A 17,079-nucleotide genomic window follows, 5' to 3' on the forward strand; every position below is an offset into this window, starting at 1 on the left:
TATTATGGCTCCTTCCATTCATTTTAGCATTATCATTAGAAAAAGAAAGGCCACATTTCAGATATTCTTACCTGAAACTGTATTTCATACCTGTGTAAAGCTTTTAAGACAGTAAAGAATTAATAATCTGCGTTTGGAGGACTAGTTAGGATGCACCATCATGCACAGCTAGGGTGACTGTGAGGAAAACTAGCAAACTACCAAACCATGCTAGCATGCTGCGTATCAAACAGATAAATCTCAACTATGGAAAAAAACCCAACCCCTCAAATAATAAATTAAGAAACCCCAACCCACACACCACACCAGCACTACAGACTTAAAAGTACAATTACAGTCATTAAAAAAACGGAGAGTGCTTAGGTCTTACCACAGATACCTGTGCTTTAGTAGACAAACATCAATGGTGACCCAATTTATTGATTGGGGGTGGGGTGTCTGGGATGGGGAGTTTGTTGTTGTAATTTTTAAGACTACCTCACTCTTTGCTAATGAAGGTCACAAAGGTTAATGCCAGTAATTCACAACACAATCCTGGTTAGCAGAATTTAGTTTCTGCAAGAGTAGAGAAGAGGCAATACACAGGCTAAGGTGTACTTCTCGTACATTGCACTGAGAACAATTCTTCTGGCTGAGAGACTCTACCACTGATCTTGGACTAGATTGAGGACCATTAGGTGTCAAGTCTGGTTTCCTATCTTGAGAATTTCTTTCTTGGATTCTACTATTAATTTCCAGCTGCAGTCTACACATCTGCTCCTGTAGCTCACTTATCAGGTTCACTACTGACTGAAAACATGGGAAGAGAGGAAAAAAAGAGACAAAAAAATTAAAAAAAAAGTGAGAAATAAAACGATGCAAGGAAGACTTCTACAGTTGCAGCACAATGAAATACATGAAGCACATCAAAGGCAAACTGAAAAAAAAAACCCAAATATTACAATTTTACTTTTGTTAAAGTATATGTGAATGGATTTAAATCTGGAATATTGCACAAAGCTACAGGTTACATAGAACAGAGTCTATATTCCACACTAATTCATGATTCTGATTCTAATATAAAGATCAAAATTTGGCCCCTCAGTTTTGGAAGCTTTTACAGTCACATGAAGTCTGATATCAGGAAGAACTGCAACAGAGGCACACTCTGACTGTGGCTCAGAGGCACACTTTTGCTGAAATGGGAATTGATACCATTCATTTATACTGCAAAATCATCCACTAGGAAGAAATTGCTAAGTACTCAGATGGGGCCATAACCTACTCCTCACAATTTATTCACAGAAATTACTAGTAAAGTAATTCTGTTCCCAGGTCTAGCATGGGTCAGAAAAGTAACCCCATTACTAGCTTGCTAGCTAGGCAGTATTTTGACATGGAGAAAGAGTTAAGCAACATACGCAGGAGAAATTAAAGGATACCACATAAGAAAAAGTAATTAAAGTGCACCAATTTGCTGGCCAGATTCTTGGATTTGTGTGTTTCAGTGATACAAACAAAAAAGTCCAGCTACAGAAAGCAAACCGAAGACAAGTATTAAAATCTATGTAACATTTCATTTAAATTCCCTAACTCAGTAGCAAATAGTTCTGGGTAATTTCTCAGGTATTACAAGTTTGGAGTGCTTTTCTCTTAATTTTCACACACATTAACAACATCTGTTTAGTGATTTCTCAATCTTCTCAACTGGAATAAATCTGAGGAGATTAATCCATCTCCAAAAGGGTGGAAAGAATTTAGTGGACAGGGCAACAGAAGACATGGCATGTTTCTTAGAATTTTCTTCCTTACAACGCACAGAAGCCCTCTTGCCATCTCAACCCTCTGATGAACCAATAATCACAAAGCTAAAGAACAGCTATTGCAAGGAAAGGATGCTATTCCAACCAGGTAAGCGTATAACACAACCAATCTCAAACGGCATCAACATCCACAGTCAACTTCAAACATTCACAAAGATTTCCTTTCAACAGTGTATGTGCCAGATACAAGAGTTTCACATCAATTGTTTTTTTTAGGGCACTGTGCTTAAAATGAAATTCAGGAAAGCAGTTGCATATATTTAACTTACATATTATTCTTAGTCAGGATCACAATGTCTGATGCTCATACTCTTTCATCCAAACAGCTCTTAATGTATGTAAATGAGGATTAGTTCCATAAACAATCAAAAAACATAAGAAAGAATACTGGCTACACTGGCCACTTTGCAGCAACACAGTATGACGCTGGTGGGGAGAACCTTACCTAACTCATCTTCTTATTAGGAGTACTGCAAAGTAGAACACCTGTGGTACTGGCTGTATGTACAGTCCAGATACTATCCACAACCCCTCCACCTTCCATGTTTTAATCTTGTTTCTTTTTTACCATCATCTTCACAATCAGATACCTCACTGAGCAGTACCAACTGGCGATGACTGGAATCATTAGGACACACATCCATCTCCTTTGCTTGCTTTCAAGCACCAAGGCTTTTGTTTGTCTTTGACAGAACACTGTTAACTCACACAAGGTTCTGAAGGACTGCTCTAACAAGATGCACAGACATTTGAGCACAAACTGACAGCTGCTCCAGTTGTGCCAACTTGGGAGAGTTCAGAAACACTTTGGATGCAACCTTATTCTTTCCCCTATAACTTCACATTAAAAACAGGAATTGGAAACACTCTGCATCCATACAGACTTCCCTCAGGGCAAACTTAACAGTACAGAAATGACAGAAATCCTTAACCCAGTGAAGGATAAGAAATCTATGGAGGAGAAACAGATTAACTTCAGCTGCAATATGTGCCCTTACAACTTTTTCTAGCTTCAGGGTAGAAAAGGTTTCTCTTTTTGAGATTCCTTTACAGCATGAAAATGTATTAACGTACTATATCTTGAACTTGATTCAGGTGAGACAACACATCAGACTCCCCAGTGGGAGTCAGTGGCTCACTGACTCAAGTTTCTTTGAAACTGCAAGTAACTACGCACTAGATATTTAACAGCTTATAGCAAGCTTCAGATCCTCAGGAAGAAAAAGCAAAAACAACAAAACTGATTCTATGCCAAAAAAAAAGGCTGTTAAGCAAATTGAAATGGACAATCACTTCTGCAGTCTCCTGGTAGTGACAGGAGGTCTCTTTTGTCTTCTATGTTCAGGTAAGGCAGGCATCTGGGCTGCATTAATCACTTGATAATGCTGATTATTCATACCTTGCTGTGTTAAGAAAACACATTTCCAAATTTTTAAGGCTTCTCAGGTAAGAGAAAAGATGCACAAACTCCCTCAGGTGGGGTTTCAGAAATCTTCACAGCATTGCTGTGGCAAAAGTAAAACATTATTCCACAAGAAAGGAATTAAAATGACAGTCAAGAGCGAGACAGTCCATTTAAAAGCAGCTATTCTCCTATCCCCTGTGTTATATATATAAATAGATGGCACTTTAAATTTAGCATGTGCTTTTGAAGAGCCAGAGACAAGTGGCATTCAGTGTGAAATTAATACCTTTGAGAAGAGGTTAGAGATGCTTGATAAACCCCTTGCTGCTAACTAAAACCAAATTTAAACAACAGCTGCACAAGATAAAGTGAAATTAACCTGACACATTAAAACTTGCTCATATTGAGAAGGGTATCTTAATTTGCTTTGTTTCCCCCCAACTCAACCAGAGAAAGAATTCTATAGCTAAATTCCATGTGACTGGAAACAGCTGCTGTGAAATAAGCCGACACAAAATTAGAGTACAGAGCAAACATGTTTGAGCTCAATTATTCTGCAATGTCACATTTAATTTTAAACTTTTTAAAAGCCATTATTATACTTAGAAATGGCATGGTCAGCCATGGAGTATAATTAACAAGCTGTTTGAAAGGGCTTCACTACTGAATACCTCTATAATACATGCGCTAGGCTGAAAACTCAGGACTATTACGTTCTGATAGTAGCAAATCTATCAAAGCAGAGGAGGCAGGAAGTTCAGGAAGACACTCAAGCTATTACCAAATTTAAGCAGCAGTTGTAGTCTAACAGTATAAAGGAAACATATTCATAAATTTCATTCTTATGTTTGAAATAGTGTTTGTATTGAAAAATTAGCGAAATTTATAACAAAAGGAGCTGTAAGAGGGTTAAAGCATTAGAATTCAAGTAAGTATCCAGTCTGACTGAAAGCAACCCCTGTTTACCTTTACACATTAGATTAATGCTTATTCAGGACAATCTGAAGTAATTTTTTAAATGGCTCAACAAGCAAACTAGAAATTATATTTATTTCCCACAGCTTTACTTATTCATTTTCCCTACAGTGTACGAAGGTTTGCAACTTTTAACAGGCCAGAAATCTAATCACATCCTGGGGTAGTTAATAATTCAGGGCATACTTAACACAATGATTCTCAACTTTTCCATCAGATTAGAAGCCTTTTCCATCTCAGCAGGAACATTTCCTATCACTCAGCAATACAGCATAGGCTTCCAGGCCCAATAATGCTCAACTTTTCCATCCAAGGGGGTCACACACCTTTCTGCAGTATCAAAAGAATTTCACAGCTCATAGCCTCATCCTTACCACAGGCTCAGACCTACTTAAAAGTTCTGTCAATGCAAATGCACTCAAAACCTCTGCTGCCTTCCAGAAGTCAGACTGGCTCTGTATGTTCTGCAATAATTTAGGCACCCTCATTCCATTACATATTGAGCACCAGGAAGAGCTGAAGGCCTCTCAGAAAGGTGGCTACTGAGAGTAGGCTGCAATCTGTAGCAATTACGTGCTGCACAGACCTGTTTAGATTTTCAGGTAGTAAGAGACAATTATGGGTGAAAGAGCACAAGGCAGCCATAGATGGTAAAAACAGCAGCTGGTGCCTCCCTGGCTTGCAACCTCTGCCAGGGACTGCTCTCTTTAAGATATCTTTTGATCTCTAAGGAAAACTTCTGAGGATAAACAAGTAAAAAACCAAACACACTCCAAACATATTATGTCACTGCAGGTAAATTACTTATTCATGCTTCTCAAATATTCCACTAGCAACATTATGGAGATCAAACAGTTTTCTAACACTGCCTGGATTTCAAATTTTCCTGTGTCAACATGGAAGTTTTTTCAGTCAACACCGTATGAATCTTGGACCTAGCAATCCTCCCTTGCCAGATAATCCTCTTGTGTTAGGTGGTTCCCTTACAGGACCACTGAGTAGGGCAATGCATAGCAGTTCATATTAATTACTTTCTTCATAATTGCTTTCCTTCCCAGCTCCCACCTGCTGCTCACTTCCATGATTCCGTGTTCATGTTTCTCTGTTTTATATTCTCTTTCTTAATCAATATGGTAAAGAGCAAAGCTTCTTTGATGAGCAGAACTCTCCGCATGTGAAGGGGAACAAGGATTAGAATGCATTGAAATCACCAAGGGTGATCATCTAAGTGTTTGTAGCACCACTGATACTACTGGGCTGACAAGTCTTCTCTGCCACATAATGAGGAAACAGAAGGGCTCCTGTAGGCCTCACATGGCCATGCCAGCCAAGCTTATGTGAAAAGGAAAGGGTTAAGTGAATGGCAACTGTAATGTATGCTTCTGGAAGGGACTTTGTGATTTGATTAAAGCCAAACAGCAACCTCTGGAAGTATAATGAGAGAGGGGAAAAGAAACCACATCCCAAAAGTGCATAATCATATTCTTCACTGAATTAACAGGATCAGTGGCATGGATGGAAAATCCTACTGCATGCTGATTTCAGCTTGAATGTTCAGGTGCATAACAACATACCAGAGACATGTGATAGAATAAAAAAGAAAACAACCTAAGGAAAGAAACTCACCTCAGCTTTGTTCTGTTTCTCTTCATATTCACTCTGCTCCTTTTCCATCCCAACCAACTTAATCTTCAGGTCTGAAACTTCAGCCATTAAGTCTAATTTTTGAGTCTCTAGTGATGTTCGACTTAGCAACTCCTGAAATCAAAGCAGAACATTTTCTCTGGTTATTTAATTGAACACTGACAGAATGCTACATGATTTATTAGCAGATCCATACTAAAACCTCTACCCCATTGTTTAACGCTTTCAATACAAAAGCAAAATGATTCTCTTAAAGTCACAATTGCTATTGCTTCACAATGGAAAAAAACACAGCAAGATAGCTGTGATGTTAAGCATCTGCTACTAGCAGAAAAAAGTAACTAAAACAAAACAAACAAACAAAAAAAAAGGATTATTGGCAAATTCGTATTAAAGCACATTTCCCTACCTCTCTTCATAGCATCTATACTTTGACCTGTTTGAATTGCATGTTTCTCAGGTTCTGCAGCTGTTTTCATGTAAACATTCTGCCATGTTAATGGCTATGCCACTGTGTCCTCTGCCATATTTCAAGAAAACATGTGGCAGAGTTAATCCCCAAGCAAGCCATGAAATCAGAAAACAACACAAAGGCTAGGCAGACACAAACCTACATAATGCCACATGACACATTACAAAAGAATTGGCTACTTCCTGAAAGACTCACCAGAAAAAGCTATGTTTTAGTATTACAATTAAACATTTTGGAACTTCTTACAATGTATTGTTTGATAAAGGATATTACAGAATAAGCACCCTAACTAAAACAGAGTACCAAAGACAAGCAGCAATTCAGCAGTAATGCTAGCAGTACTTGGAAGTTTACACCATGTGGTGCTTGGTAACTTCTGATGACTATACAATGTGGAGGGAACAGCAGTGAATAAAAAGTGTATCCTCAAACTGGAATCTAAAAGGCAATATGTAGAGTGAGTAACAGTGTAAAGTAGAAATAACTGGGAATGAGTTTTGTTTGTATACCCTGTGTTTGTTTTTGAGGTTGCAAAGGGATGTGTACTTTGGACCCAGTGATATCACTGTGTTTGGAAAATATTCAGTAATCACCTTCCCTGCATCTTTCAAAATGTCTTCCAAAATATAAGAGTTTGATGTTAGGCTTCTGTTGGCCTCCATTTTCAAAGAGTGGAAAAAAACCCCTCCAAATCATTCAGGACTTTAAGCCTTACTGGAAAATCAATACTTACAGTGCCTAAATAATTTTTACAAAAGAACACTGGTTTCTAAATGGTTAAAAAAATTTTGCTAATTCATAACTCACATTAGTGTTTTCATCATGTGAAACACACTGAGGAATCACAGCAGATTCTGCTTTGAATTACATAGCAGTTACTTAACTGAAGTTGCCATAGCTATTCTGGATCCACACTGATGTTACTGAGTGGTCGAAACTGCCCTGTCCGTCACCCTTTTCTTATGTCTTCCTCTCCCATAAACTGCACAGTATGTTGTAGACCATGTCCTGGAGTCACAGAACCCACAAAGGTTATTAAAAAAATTACACAGTTAAAGTGAATTTGGAACCTAACTCTACAAGTAAATTGTTTTAGTCTGGTGGGGAATACTGCCCAAATTAAAAATAGTACTGAACTTGCATCTGCACTGCAACACCAATTATCTAAGCCACCCACTATTCCCAGTGCCATGGCCATTCCTGCTGACATTGACAATGATATTTGTGTATGGGTGGGAAAATAAACAGAAATGTAGTCTCATGATTTGGTTGGGTTTTTTTCCTCTAAATGAAATAAATCAAGCACTGACCAGGAAAAGACAGTGCACTGCCTTTTTTTTTATTGAGAAACTCTCAGAGGCAGCTACCTAATGAAGTCTATCTAGTAGCAGCTTTCTACAGAGGTGAGTACAAATTACAATTCTAATTACAAGTAACTCCTCTATCTTGCAGAAAGATGCTAATTAGCATAAGTTCCACAGTAGCACATTCCAGTCATAATTGGAACAGGCTCTGTACAGCTGTGAACATATCAGACTTCTGAAAATAAAGACAGCTATAAATGAGAAATGAGAATATGAAATAAAGCCACTGAGCACCAAAAGAGGTTGTCAGGGTGAGGTGACCTTGGCCCCGCTCAGACTCTATTCACTGTTGAACTGAAGTATCATTTAGAAGTTGGGTTTTTTGACACTGACATGGCATTCCATGATACAACAGGAAGATTTCTGAATAAGGCATCCCTCTAGAGATTAACAAAAGATCTACCCTTCAAGCACACCATCTGGCATTATTCCTTATTTTTTCTACAGACCCCCAACTTATGCTTAGTTATCCAATAGAGACTAATACCTCACTCCTCTCATGCTGAGTTTAGCAGCTCCAGGTGAACACCAGAACACTACCTGGTGTAAGTGAGCATTAAGCTCACTCACCCATCAGCATTAACAGCTGAAGTTTGGGTTTTTTTTTTCAATCAACTCAAACAAAATTTTGCAGTTTGCTCTGAAGATGGAGAACCAGATTCCCAGCCAGTGTGAACTGGCATAAAACTCTTGCCTTAAAAGAGACAAAATAGCTAACCATCCCTAGTTTGTTTTCAGTGGAGCTACACTGATTTAAAGCAGCTGAAAATTTCTCTTGCATCTAGAGACTCTAACTTCTGCTTTGAAAGAAAGTGCCGTTTAAAGTAAATGTCCCCTCTTGAAATGGTAACATCTGGAAGCAATTATTTTCATCTTCAAGCAGATGCTCACAGTGAGCAGCTCATTAAGAATGTGACCCATTTTGTTACGGAGAAATTATGGTGTATTTCAGTGGTATGATGCAGTTTGAATTCAGCCAGAATAAATATGCAATTGTAAGAAAAGAAAATACAAATTTATGTTATTGGTTTTAAAGCAAAAATGATACTATAAAGACAGGCAAAATGGTAATTTGGGTTAAAGCAGCTTTAGGAAGATCTCAATGAGCAGAAATACAGAACAGAAATAGAACATATCTTAGGGAACTTTATTTATAAAACAAGATACTTGTTTTTAATTTTAATATGTGCTATAAGTATAATTTCAATACTCAAAATTCTCTTTTCAAAACTCAACTTTTAAATTTAAAGTGAAAAACCTATTTTCAAGTAGAATAGTTACAAAGATGAGCCATGGAGAAACTACAATACGCATGTGCCAGACAGATCAATCAACAGCAAACTATTTCCAAACACAATTGTATTTTCAAAACCTACACTGTCTACTTTTCACGTATTTAATCATGTTTGTCAATATTCCAAATGAAACTGAGACATATGCTGTATATATATAAATTACACATTGTGTTGTCTTGGAAACACATAATTCTTATAAAAAAAGACATGACAGAAAACAGCTTAGAAAGAGGACACTATACTTTTCTAGACTGTCACCTGCAAGCACAGAAAATTTCATAATATTTAGCACTCCACAAAACAGAAGGAACAATCATGCCATACACTGATTGAGAAACCATAAGTAAGATTTTAGTCAAGTGGGAGAAAAAAAACCCCAAAGATCTTATTTTGCACTTGTGCACTGTACAAAATACAACACTCAAAAATTCCATACTTTTCATCCTTATTAAAATTAAAAAAAAAAGAGACAGAAAGACCGACCATGCTACCTACCTGGGAAGCAAAATTCACCAAGAACTACTGCTCATGAGGACTGCCCATTTCAAGTGCTGTGTGTCAGCTGTGGTAGAAATAAGATATTTGCTTAACTGAAAACACAGCTGAGAGCAATGTACATGTGTAATCGCCATGAAATGGTGCAAGTTAGTAGCAGAGAGTAAATTACAGCCCTCCAATTCATCATTTGTCCATTATATAGTTAAGCAACAAAAAAGGACAGAGCTTCCCACAGCACTGGCAGTTTGAACAGCATACACCTGAGGAGCAGATTCATGCCTACATTAACTGTAAAATAACAAAGCAGTGTAATGCTCACCTGTGTAGATATGCTGCACAACTTGGGAGCACACCCTGAAAACCTTACACCTCACCCCAGAGCAGCACAGAGTACGCTTCAAAATCTGAAACACTAAGCTAGCTTCTGGCAAGAAGTTACTGCATGCTATAAACAAGTGCTGAAATTCATCTAAGATCAGATAACTCAGGCAACTGAAAATTGAAGGAATGATCTTTGCCGGCCAGCAAAGTTCCTGAGAAGCAAAGAGATACACACTAGATTTATACCCTGCAACCAAGACAGGATTCTGGCTCTCCCAAGTATAAAACAACTGCAAAACCAGAACAGGTACACAGTACAGTAAACTGTGTTGGATTCAAGTTCCTATTCTCAATACAGCTCCTCCCTGCATGCTTTTAATCCACAGGTTTTTTAAAGATTCTCCGTTGTGCCTCACAAAGGGCATTCTCTGGCACACTTCCCTCCCGCTCCGTGCACCCAGGCAGAAGCTGGCTGTAAATGGACCTGAGAAACAGAAATTCACTCCTGTTTGCAATCAAGCATTTCAGTTTCTGTGTGCATATTTTTAAGACAGAAAGAATCCTAAAGCCAAACACTTTGTACATTGCAAGAGAATTTACTTGACAGAAGACACAACCATATTTACACAGTGCAACTATCTGACAAGGGTCCCCGGGATTGCTTCTTGCACGTCTGTGTCCGAAATAATTTGGAAGGTGGAAATACACAGTCAGACCACATCTAGGATTTCATACAGGTCAGGTACAGGAAAGACACTGCCACACAGTGGGAAAGCAAACTAAACTGCGTGCTTTTTTCTTCATGCCAGACAACTTCCATGGGAACTATGATCTGTTAAATTAATCAAATGCAGCATGGGGGTAGCAATAACAATATTCTTACAACAATTACCATAAGAAATGCACTTAAAAGTGCCTTTGTGAAGGTGAAATCCGTATGTGCAGAAAATTCACTTTTCAAACTGACTTAACATAGTTGTCAAGATTGACAGTGTGGATTCCCTACCACGAGAGGTTAGGCACATTTATAGAGCAAAAATGACTTCTGCTTCCCAATTCTATTCTACATTTATACACAGTACAAAAGAAAGAAAAGTTGACAGCAAGTTGATAGGAGGCTCCCCCAAGCTAACATAGCAGATGTGCAAACCCAATCTTCTCTTAAAAAATAAAAAATAAAAATCTTAAAATTGACTAAAGTGCTTGAAATGCCACAAACTTAACTTGGAGCAAGACACACACACACATCATTGTTCTCTACAATTGGCTGTAATTGTACATTTTAAAGCAGCTGATATGCTGGGAATAGACTGCCACAGCACAAATTGTTTTCATAGGATAACTCTAGGAGTGTGGGTTTGGTTTTTTTATTATTTCAAAGGCATTAATTATTATGTGCTAAGTGGCAAGGCAAGTAACTGTTCACACATGCTGGCATTTCCATACCCTTTAAAAAGCCAGAGATACCACTGGAAGGAAATTCAGTGAGACTAAACTGGTGTCTTGCTCTCAGTCATGCCCCAGAAAATCTCTTAGCATTTTACAATAAAGGATGATCAGGGAAATGTGTTCCTTGGCCCACATCGGAATCATACTTAAGGACAGATTTAAAGTTTTGCCATTGACTTTAATGAGTTTTCAAACACCTACTTTTTTTTTTAAAGAAAGAGAATGCAAACACCTTCTAGATAAAAAATGCTAATCCGTTACTACCGATTAGTAGTGGAGCAAGTATCCTTACCAAAGCAAAATGTTGAGTCTGACACTATAAGCATCACATCTCATGAAAGTATTATCTGTAACTGTGCACACTCGAGCATCTCTGCATCTGCCACACAGGATTCTCCTGTTTCTCAAACACTGCTGAGATGCATTTTCTTTGGCTCTTGTTTGATAAACAGCCAGGTCAAATGCACATCTCATCATCGCCTATATACGACACCTTAACCTTTACAGTGAGCTGTTTTAACTCAGTAACCCAGCAGAAAGCATCCCCTTCTTTTTAAACCACAAGTTAGGTTGCTTTGACTCATTGAGAAAAAAGTCTGATCAGCATGAGGTCAGTATAAAATAAGTTGCAGAAGCACATGGTTAGGAACAGGGAGAAAAATGAAACAAGAATGGGGACTTCTTTTTGTGGCAGTAACCTTCAGACTGGCTTAATTAATTTCTTGAAGTTCACATTCTGACTAAGGGAATGATATTGCACCGTCCTCTGAGTGATAAGGAGTTTTCTGCAAAGAAGCAGCAGTATCTGTTGCTACTGTTCCATATTCAAGATGCCCACTCTAAATGCTGAACAGCAATTTTATGTAATTGGTACAAAGTTTATTTTAGCTGCTGTTTCAGAAGCGTTTCCACAATCACTTTGTAGCAGGGTTCAAAACAACTTTTGCATAAATCATAAGCCAGAAGGATTTGAGCCAGTAACCCCACCCTGAAAAAATGGGCAAGTTTCTGCTAGCATAGATTCAGCAAAAACAATTTTGCAGGGTAGCATTACAAACCCTTTTTGTTGCAGAATTATCAGATACCATCATTAAATTATCTTAAAGTGTACGATTTTTTGTTTTTATGTTAGTATTTGAGGCACAGAATCAAGACACTCTTTTTACAGTTCCCAAAATTAAAAAGATTTACCCTGGACTCAGTTATATTTTTCCCAGAGAAGTAAATAATATGCTTATCCATACTGCATTTAGCTTAGCTCTACTAATATATATTAAAGATTTTTCAAGCTAGGGCAATTATCTTTATCATTCCATCTTCCATTGTGAAAAAGCAGTTGACTTAAGTTCACAAAGGTAAAAATCAGTGGAATTTAATATACTATAAATAAGCAAGCGGAACCATGAAATCAAACTGGATTTGCATACACTGCAGGAATATAATGGAAGTCTTTCTGAAAAGCAAGAGCATTTATATAGGTACATAGAGCTGATGATTTTTTTCTTATTAGAAATATTAGTCTACTGTAAAAAAAAAAACAAACAAAAAAACCCCGCAACTGTCTTGAAAGCCCACTAAATAGTTTTCACTGAAAAAACTTAGTGACGACAGTAGCATCTTTCATTTCTTTACTAAGCATCATGATCACTTGTACGGCAACTGCTGGCTGAGAAGATCTGAACCTCTCCCAAAACGTGGCTGATCCATCAGTCTACTGAAGTCCCTGAGGCCAGATACTCACTCTACTTTTGACAAATTGACTGCAAGAAGGCCTACTGGCCACATGTCTCACATGAATGTCATAATCTTCACACAATCAGGTTATTCTCTTGTCTCCAAATCTCAAATCATTCCCTTTGGAGGGTAATCTTTTCAACAAAGTGAACTGCAAAAAGAACCTTCAAAATAAACTACAGACAAATAATGCCATAATAAACATACAATTTCTCTGACTATTGGGATTTTCAGAGATCTAACTTGGGTTTTTCATATGCTGCTGTTTACTGGGGGATGTAATCTCTCTGAGAAACACACCACAAATACCATTCCCTAATCACCCTCTCGTATTTAATTAATTTGCTTCTCTTTCTGTTCACAAAACTAAAATGTTAACACAATTTTTTTGCATTCCATTGAGAAAATAGATTTTAAATATCTCAGTTCCACACTGAATTTATTTTTTAATTTTGGTTCAGCTATTGAAAGCACATCACTCACTAAAATTAAAATACTAAGCATGTGTTTGCGTATGTGCATCTCTCTGTACAAAGTTCAAAGAGACAAACTCATAGGACTAAACAAAACACAAATCCTTACCAAGGTGTGGCCTACATAATTCTTTCTCTTGAAAAAACAAAACAAAACCCACCCAAACTTGAGCTACCATATATGCTGTAAACATAAGAGATCAGTCACTTAGAAATTTAGCAATGCATAAGCAAGCTTATCAGTATTTCTATAAATTATGTTCAAATGCAAGATCTCAAAAGTACGACACAAAACACAAAACAATCAACAAATTTGAGCTTATTTCCCACTATTTATAAAATAAATTTGAAGTTACTGCCATTTGGCAACAGTTATAGCCACCCAAAGTGATACCAAAATTTAAATTCAAGGGTTATGTTAAATATATTTTGGAGTTTCTCTGACTTCTTTAGCTTTAGTACAGGCTTTTGCAGCTTATCACTTTAGGATCAGCTTCATAAGCAATTTGTGCATGTGCCTAATGCCACATGGGTAGATTAAAATGTTTTCACTGAAACTGCAATGTACATGGCAGTAGTATATTCTATTTTCATATGCCTCAGTGTTCTGTTAAATCAGGCTTTAAATTTGTGGTTTCCTCAGAATACTATCAGAGCAGAAAATTTTAAGTTACAGAAACAATAATCAGTTTTAGCAGAAGTCACAGAACAACTATCTAGTTCTAGATTAAAACAGTAAACTTCTACACTATTGTGAATGCTTTCCTGAAGTTTGAAAACAGATTTTCATAACTTAAGTAGTTACTGTTCTTTGAATTTCACTTCATATCTCATGGAAAAACTAAATGCACTCACTAGTTGCATTTTTAAAAACATCCCCTCATTTACATATGAGAATGTAACTTCTATAATGTATAATATTTTGGGCTGCAAAAATTGTGTGAGTCAATGTTCTTTTTAGAGAAGCTTTGAGAATTATAACTTTAAAAGGATTAAGATACAAGTTTATCTTATAGAAACTGCCATTGTAAGCATACATATTATAGGGATCTTTATCGTAACTTAAACCTATGATTAGTTAATGAAAAAACTAGTATATTTCACATAGATGAAAATAGTAAATTTATAACATGACATTTTGGGTAAGGAGAGGAAGTAAGTTCATCAGGAACAATATCTATCCTTGCAAATTTCTGGCATAGATTTTGAGGGTTATTTACAGTTTCAAATCTATTTTTGATAACTATGTACTGTATTACCAGTGCATAATCTGCATCCATAAAAACAGAAAATTGCATGGGGAAAGTTCTTTTACATCAACAGACCTGCCAGCTCTGCAGTAACACATGACATATAAGGCATTTAACTTATCATTTCTTCTGCTCCCTCAACATATAATGTGAATAAGCAAAAATTAAATCGCACATCCTGAAACTGTCAACTCAAATATGCACTACATATTAGTGCACTTTATGCACTTATTTTCTTTCAAAAATAAGTGGAAAGCCCCTAAATTAAGAACAACTGGTTATAAAGCCAAACTTGATACTGTAACTCATTTCAACTTACTACATGTTCAACTTCAAAGCCATACAAATCCAGACAATATTTAAATAAAACTTCTTAATTGTATAACTCCTACATATATTAGATACATTTAACCTGCCTAACCAGTTACTCAACAGTCATATCCAAATGTACTTCGTCAACACAGTACAAATAAGACACAATAGTTTCATTTTACATGCTGCCACGTACAGTATTATGCAACCAGCAGTAACATTTTTGCAACAGGAAAATAAAGAAACATTTATTGGGGGGCGGGGGGAAAGGTACAAAGCAGCAAGAGAACAATAAAAGAGGCATTTTTTTCCCCATTTTATCTCGTTGCTAAACACACACACATAGACAAGCTGACCATGTATGTTCACCCCTCTGCTGGAGGTTATGCAAGAAGCTTCCCAATCCAGACTTTTACCTGTTGAAGCATTTCTTCTGTAGCATTCAGTTTCAACTGATGCCCCTCAAGACAGATTTCTAAGTCCCGGATTTTCTCTCCTTGAGCTTCCACTTGGTCTGTAAGAACACTCACCTGTAATTTGAGAAGAGAAGCACAATGCTACTGAACTGACTGTAAATAAGTTTCAATTACCTTATACAATTAACATCCAAATGCACACTTTAACAGCCAGTTCTCTTTTAAAGTCCTCAATGATTTAATACTCTTGTGCACTGCAGCAACCTGCTCTACCGAGATAGACAATTTTCCAGCCTTACCTATATTTTGCTTTAACCCCGCCCTCTCAGCCCTCCCCTGATTTTTTTTTTATTTTAATATAGAAAGAAAGGGTATTTCTAGAAGAGATGGAAAACTACCTATAGGTAGCCACAGACAGTTCATGGAAAAGTAAAAGTCTTGAAAAATTAGAAAGTTCCAAACAAGAACATAGGATACTGAAAATATTTTCAAGCATGCATTGCCATTTCAGGTTCCATTGGCATTGGCATTTCACTCCCTAAAACAGAAAGACAATAAAACTGGTCATTCAGAAACCAACCAATTACTTTACTTCTTACAAGAACAGAAAAAGTGCTTACCTATCAATAAAGCCTTCTGCAGTTATAAAGAATGCAGTGAGTAAAAGGCATGTTTTAGCAGCAGCAAAGATCTATTCCAAGAAAAATTCCCAAGCTTTGCAAGCCAAAACATGAAAGCAAAAGATGTGAGATACAGACAGTGAATCCCAAGAAACGCAACAATAAGTAATACTGCTAAAGAACTGTGGGAATGGTGGTAGAGACCAGTGAGTGTGTAACAAGAAAAGCCCAGCAGTCTAACTCAAAGCTCAGAAAGCTGAAAAAACTATGCTCAGGATAACATTAGAAAGATCTGGGAGGGAAAAGGAACAGTTGAATTCCTATATTAAGCAGCACATACACTCTGTATGTTCATTTTTACTACTTATTAATATGAAAGCCTTGATTATACTAGAAAAATGTTATCTCAAAAACAAACAAACAAAAAAAAAACCCAACCAAACCAAAAAGCCCCAAATGAACTTATCTATGTTCTCACATCCAACCTTGCAACATCTTTATTAAAAAAAATAAGTACAGTCTGTGGAGGTGAGCCCTTTGAAATGTGCCCACTACATAGCACTTCTAAACCCCAAAGAACCAACAACTGAGTTCACTTCAGGGAAGCTGCAGAGGGAGTGACTGAGTGATCTTTCTTTGTTTTGCCTGCAAACATAAGGACAAGCATGCCTGGGAGAGAAACATAGAAAAAGAGGACTACTTTTTTTTTTTTTTGCCTTTAAAGTAGTTGGCTGTAGGATAGAGTACAAATGAATGAAGGATGAGAGAAAACAGGAAGGAGTAGGTGGAGGTAAATGGCAGAGGGATACATCCAAACTTGAGCATGGGGAGAACTTCCTGCAAGGAAGTCTGCTGCTTGTCTACATTTTTGTTTTGCTTCCATTAAATGAGTGATGGCGCACACAGACACACAAAACCCAAACCCCTCTGAGGTCAGAAAGCAGAAAGAAAGAAACAATCCTCTCCTTCAGTCTGATGTAGGTTCCAGAGAAAGAAAACCAGTTCTACTTAAATGGTCGGGTTAGGTTCCAACTAGCATTGCAACCTGC

At 37.2% G+C, this 17,079-nt stretch overlaps 1 protein-coding gene across 13 annotated transcripts in view; it reads right to left on the minus strand.

Moving 5' to 3' along the window:
- PPFIBP2 (PPFIA binding protein 2) overlaps nucleotides 1–17,079 on the minus strand; it is a 105,109-nt gene that overhangs the window by 30,087 nt on the left and 57,943 nt on the right. For 10 of the 13 annotated variants that reach the window (XM_034065799.1, XM_031050439.2, XM_031050437.2 and 7 more), the window contains 2 exons: nucleotides 15,411–15,524; nucleotides 5,809–5,940 (listed from right to left, as the gene is read on the minus strand). In XM_034065799.1, coding sequence (XP_033921690.1) covers nucleotides 5,809–5,940; nucleotides 15,411–15,524 — 246 coding nt within the window. Of the gene's footprint in view, nucleotides 1–5,808; nucleotides 5,941–15,410; nucleotides 15,525–15,584; nucleotides 15,682–17,079 lie in introns of those variants that run through there. The other 3 variants (XM_031050447.2, XM_031050446.2, XM_031050448.2) reach the window with 3 other exon arrangements.

This window comes from Melopsittacus undulatus, chromosome 8, assembly GCF_012275295.1.
Source record: "Melopsittacus undulatus isolate bMelUnd1 chromosome 8, bMelUnd1.mat.Z, whole genome shotgun sequence".
In the NCBI taxonomy this organism is placed as follows: Eukaryota; Metazoa; Chordata; class Aves; order Psittaciformes; family Psittaculidae; genus Melopsittacus; species Melopsittacus undulatus.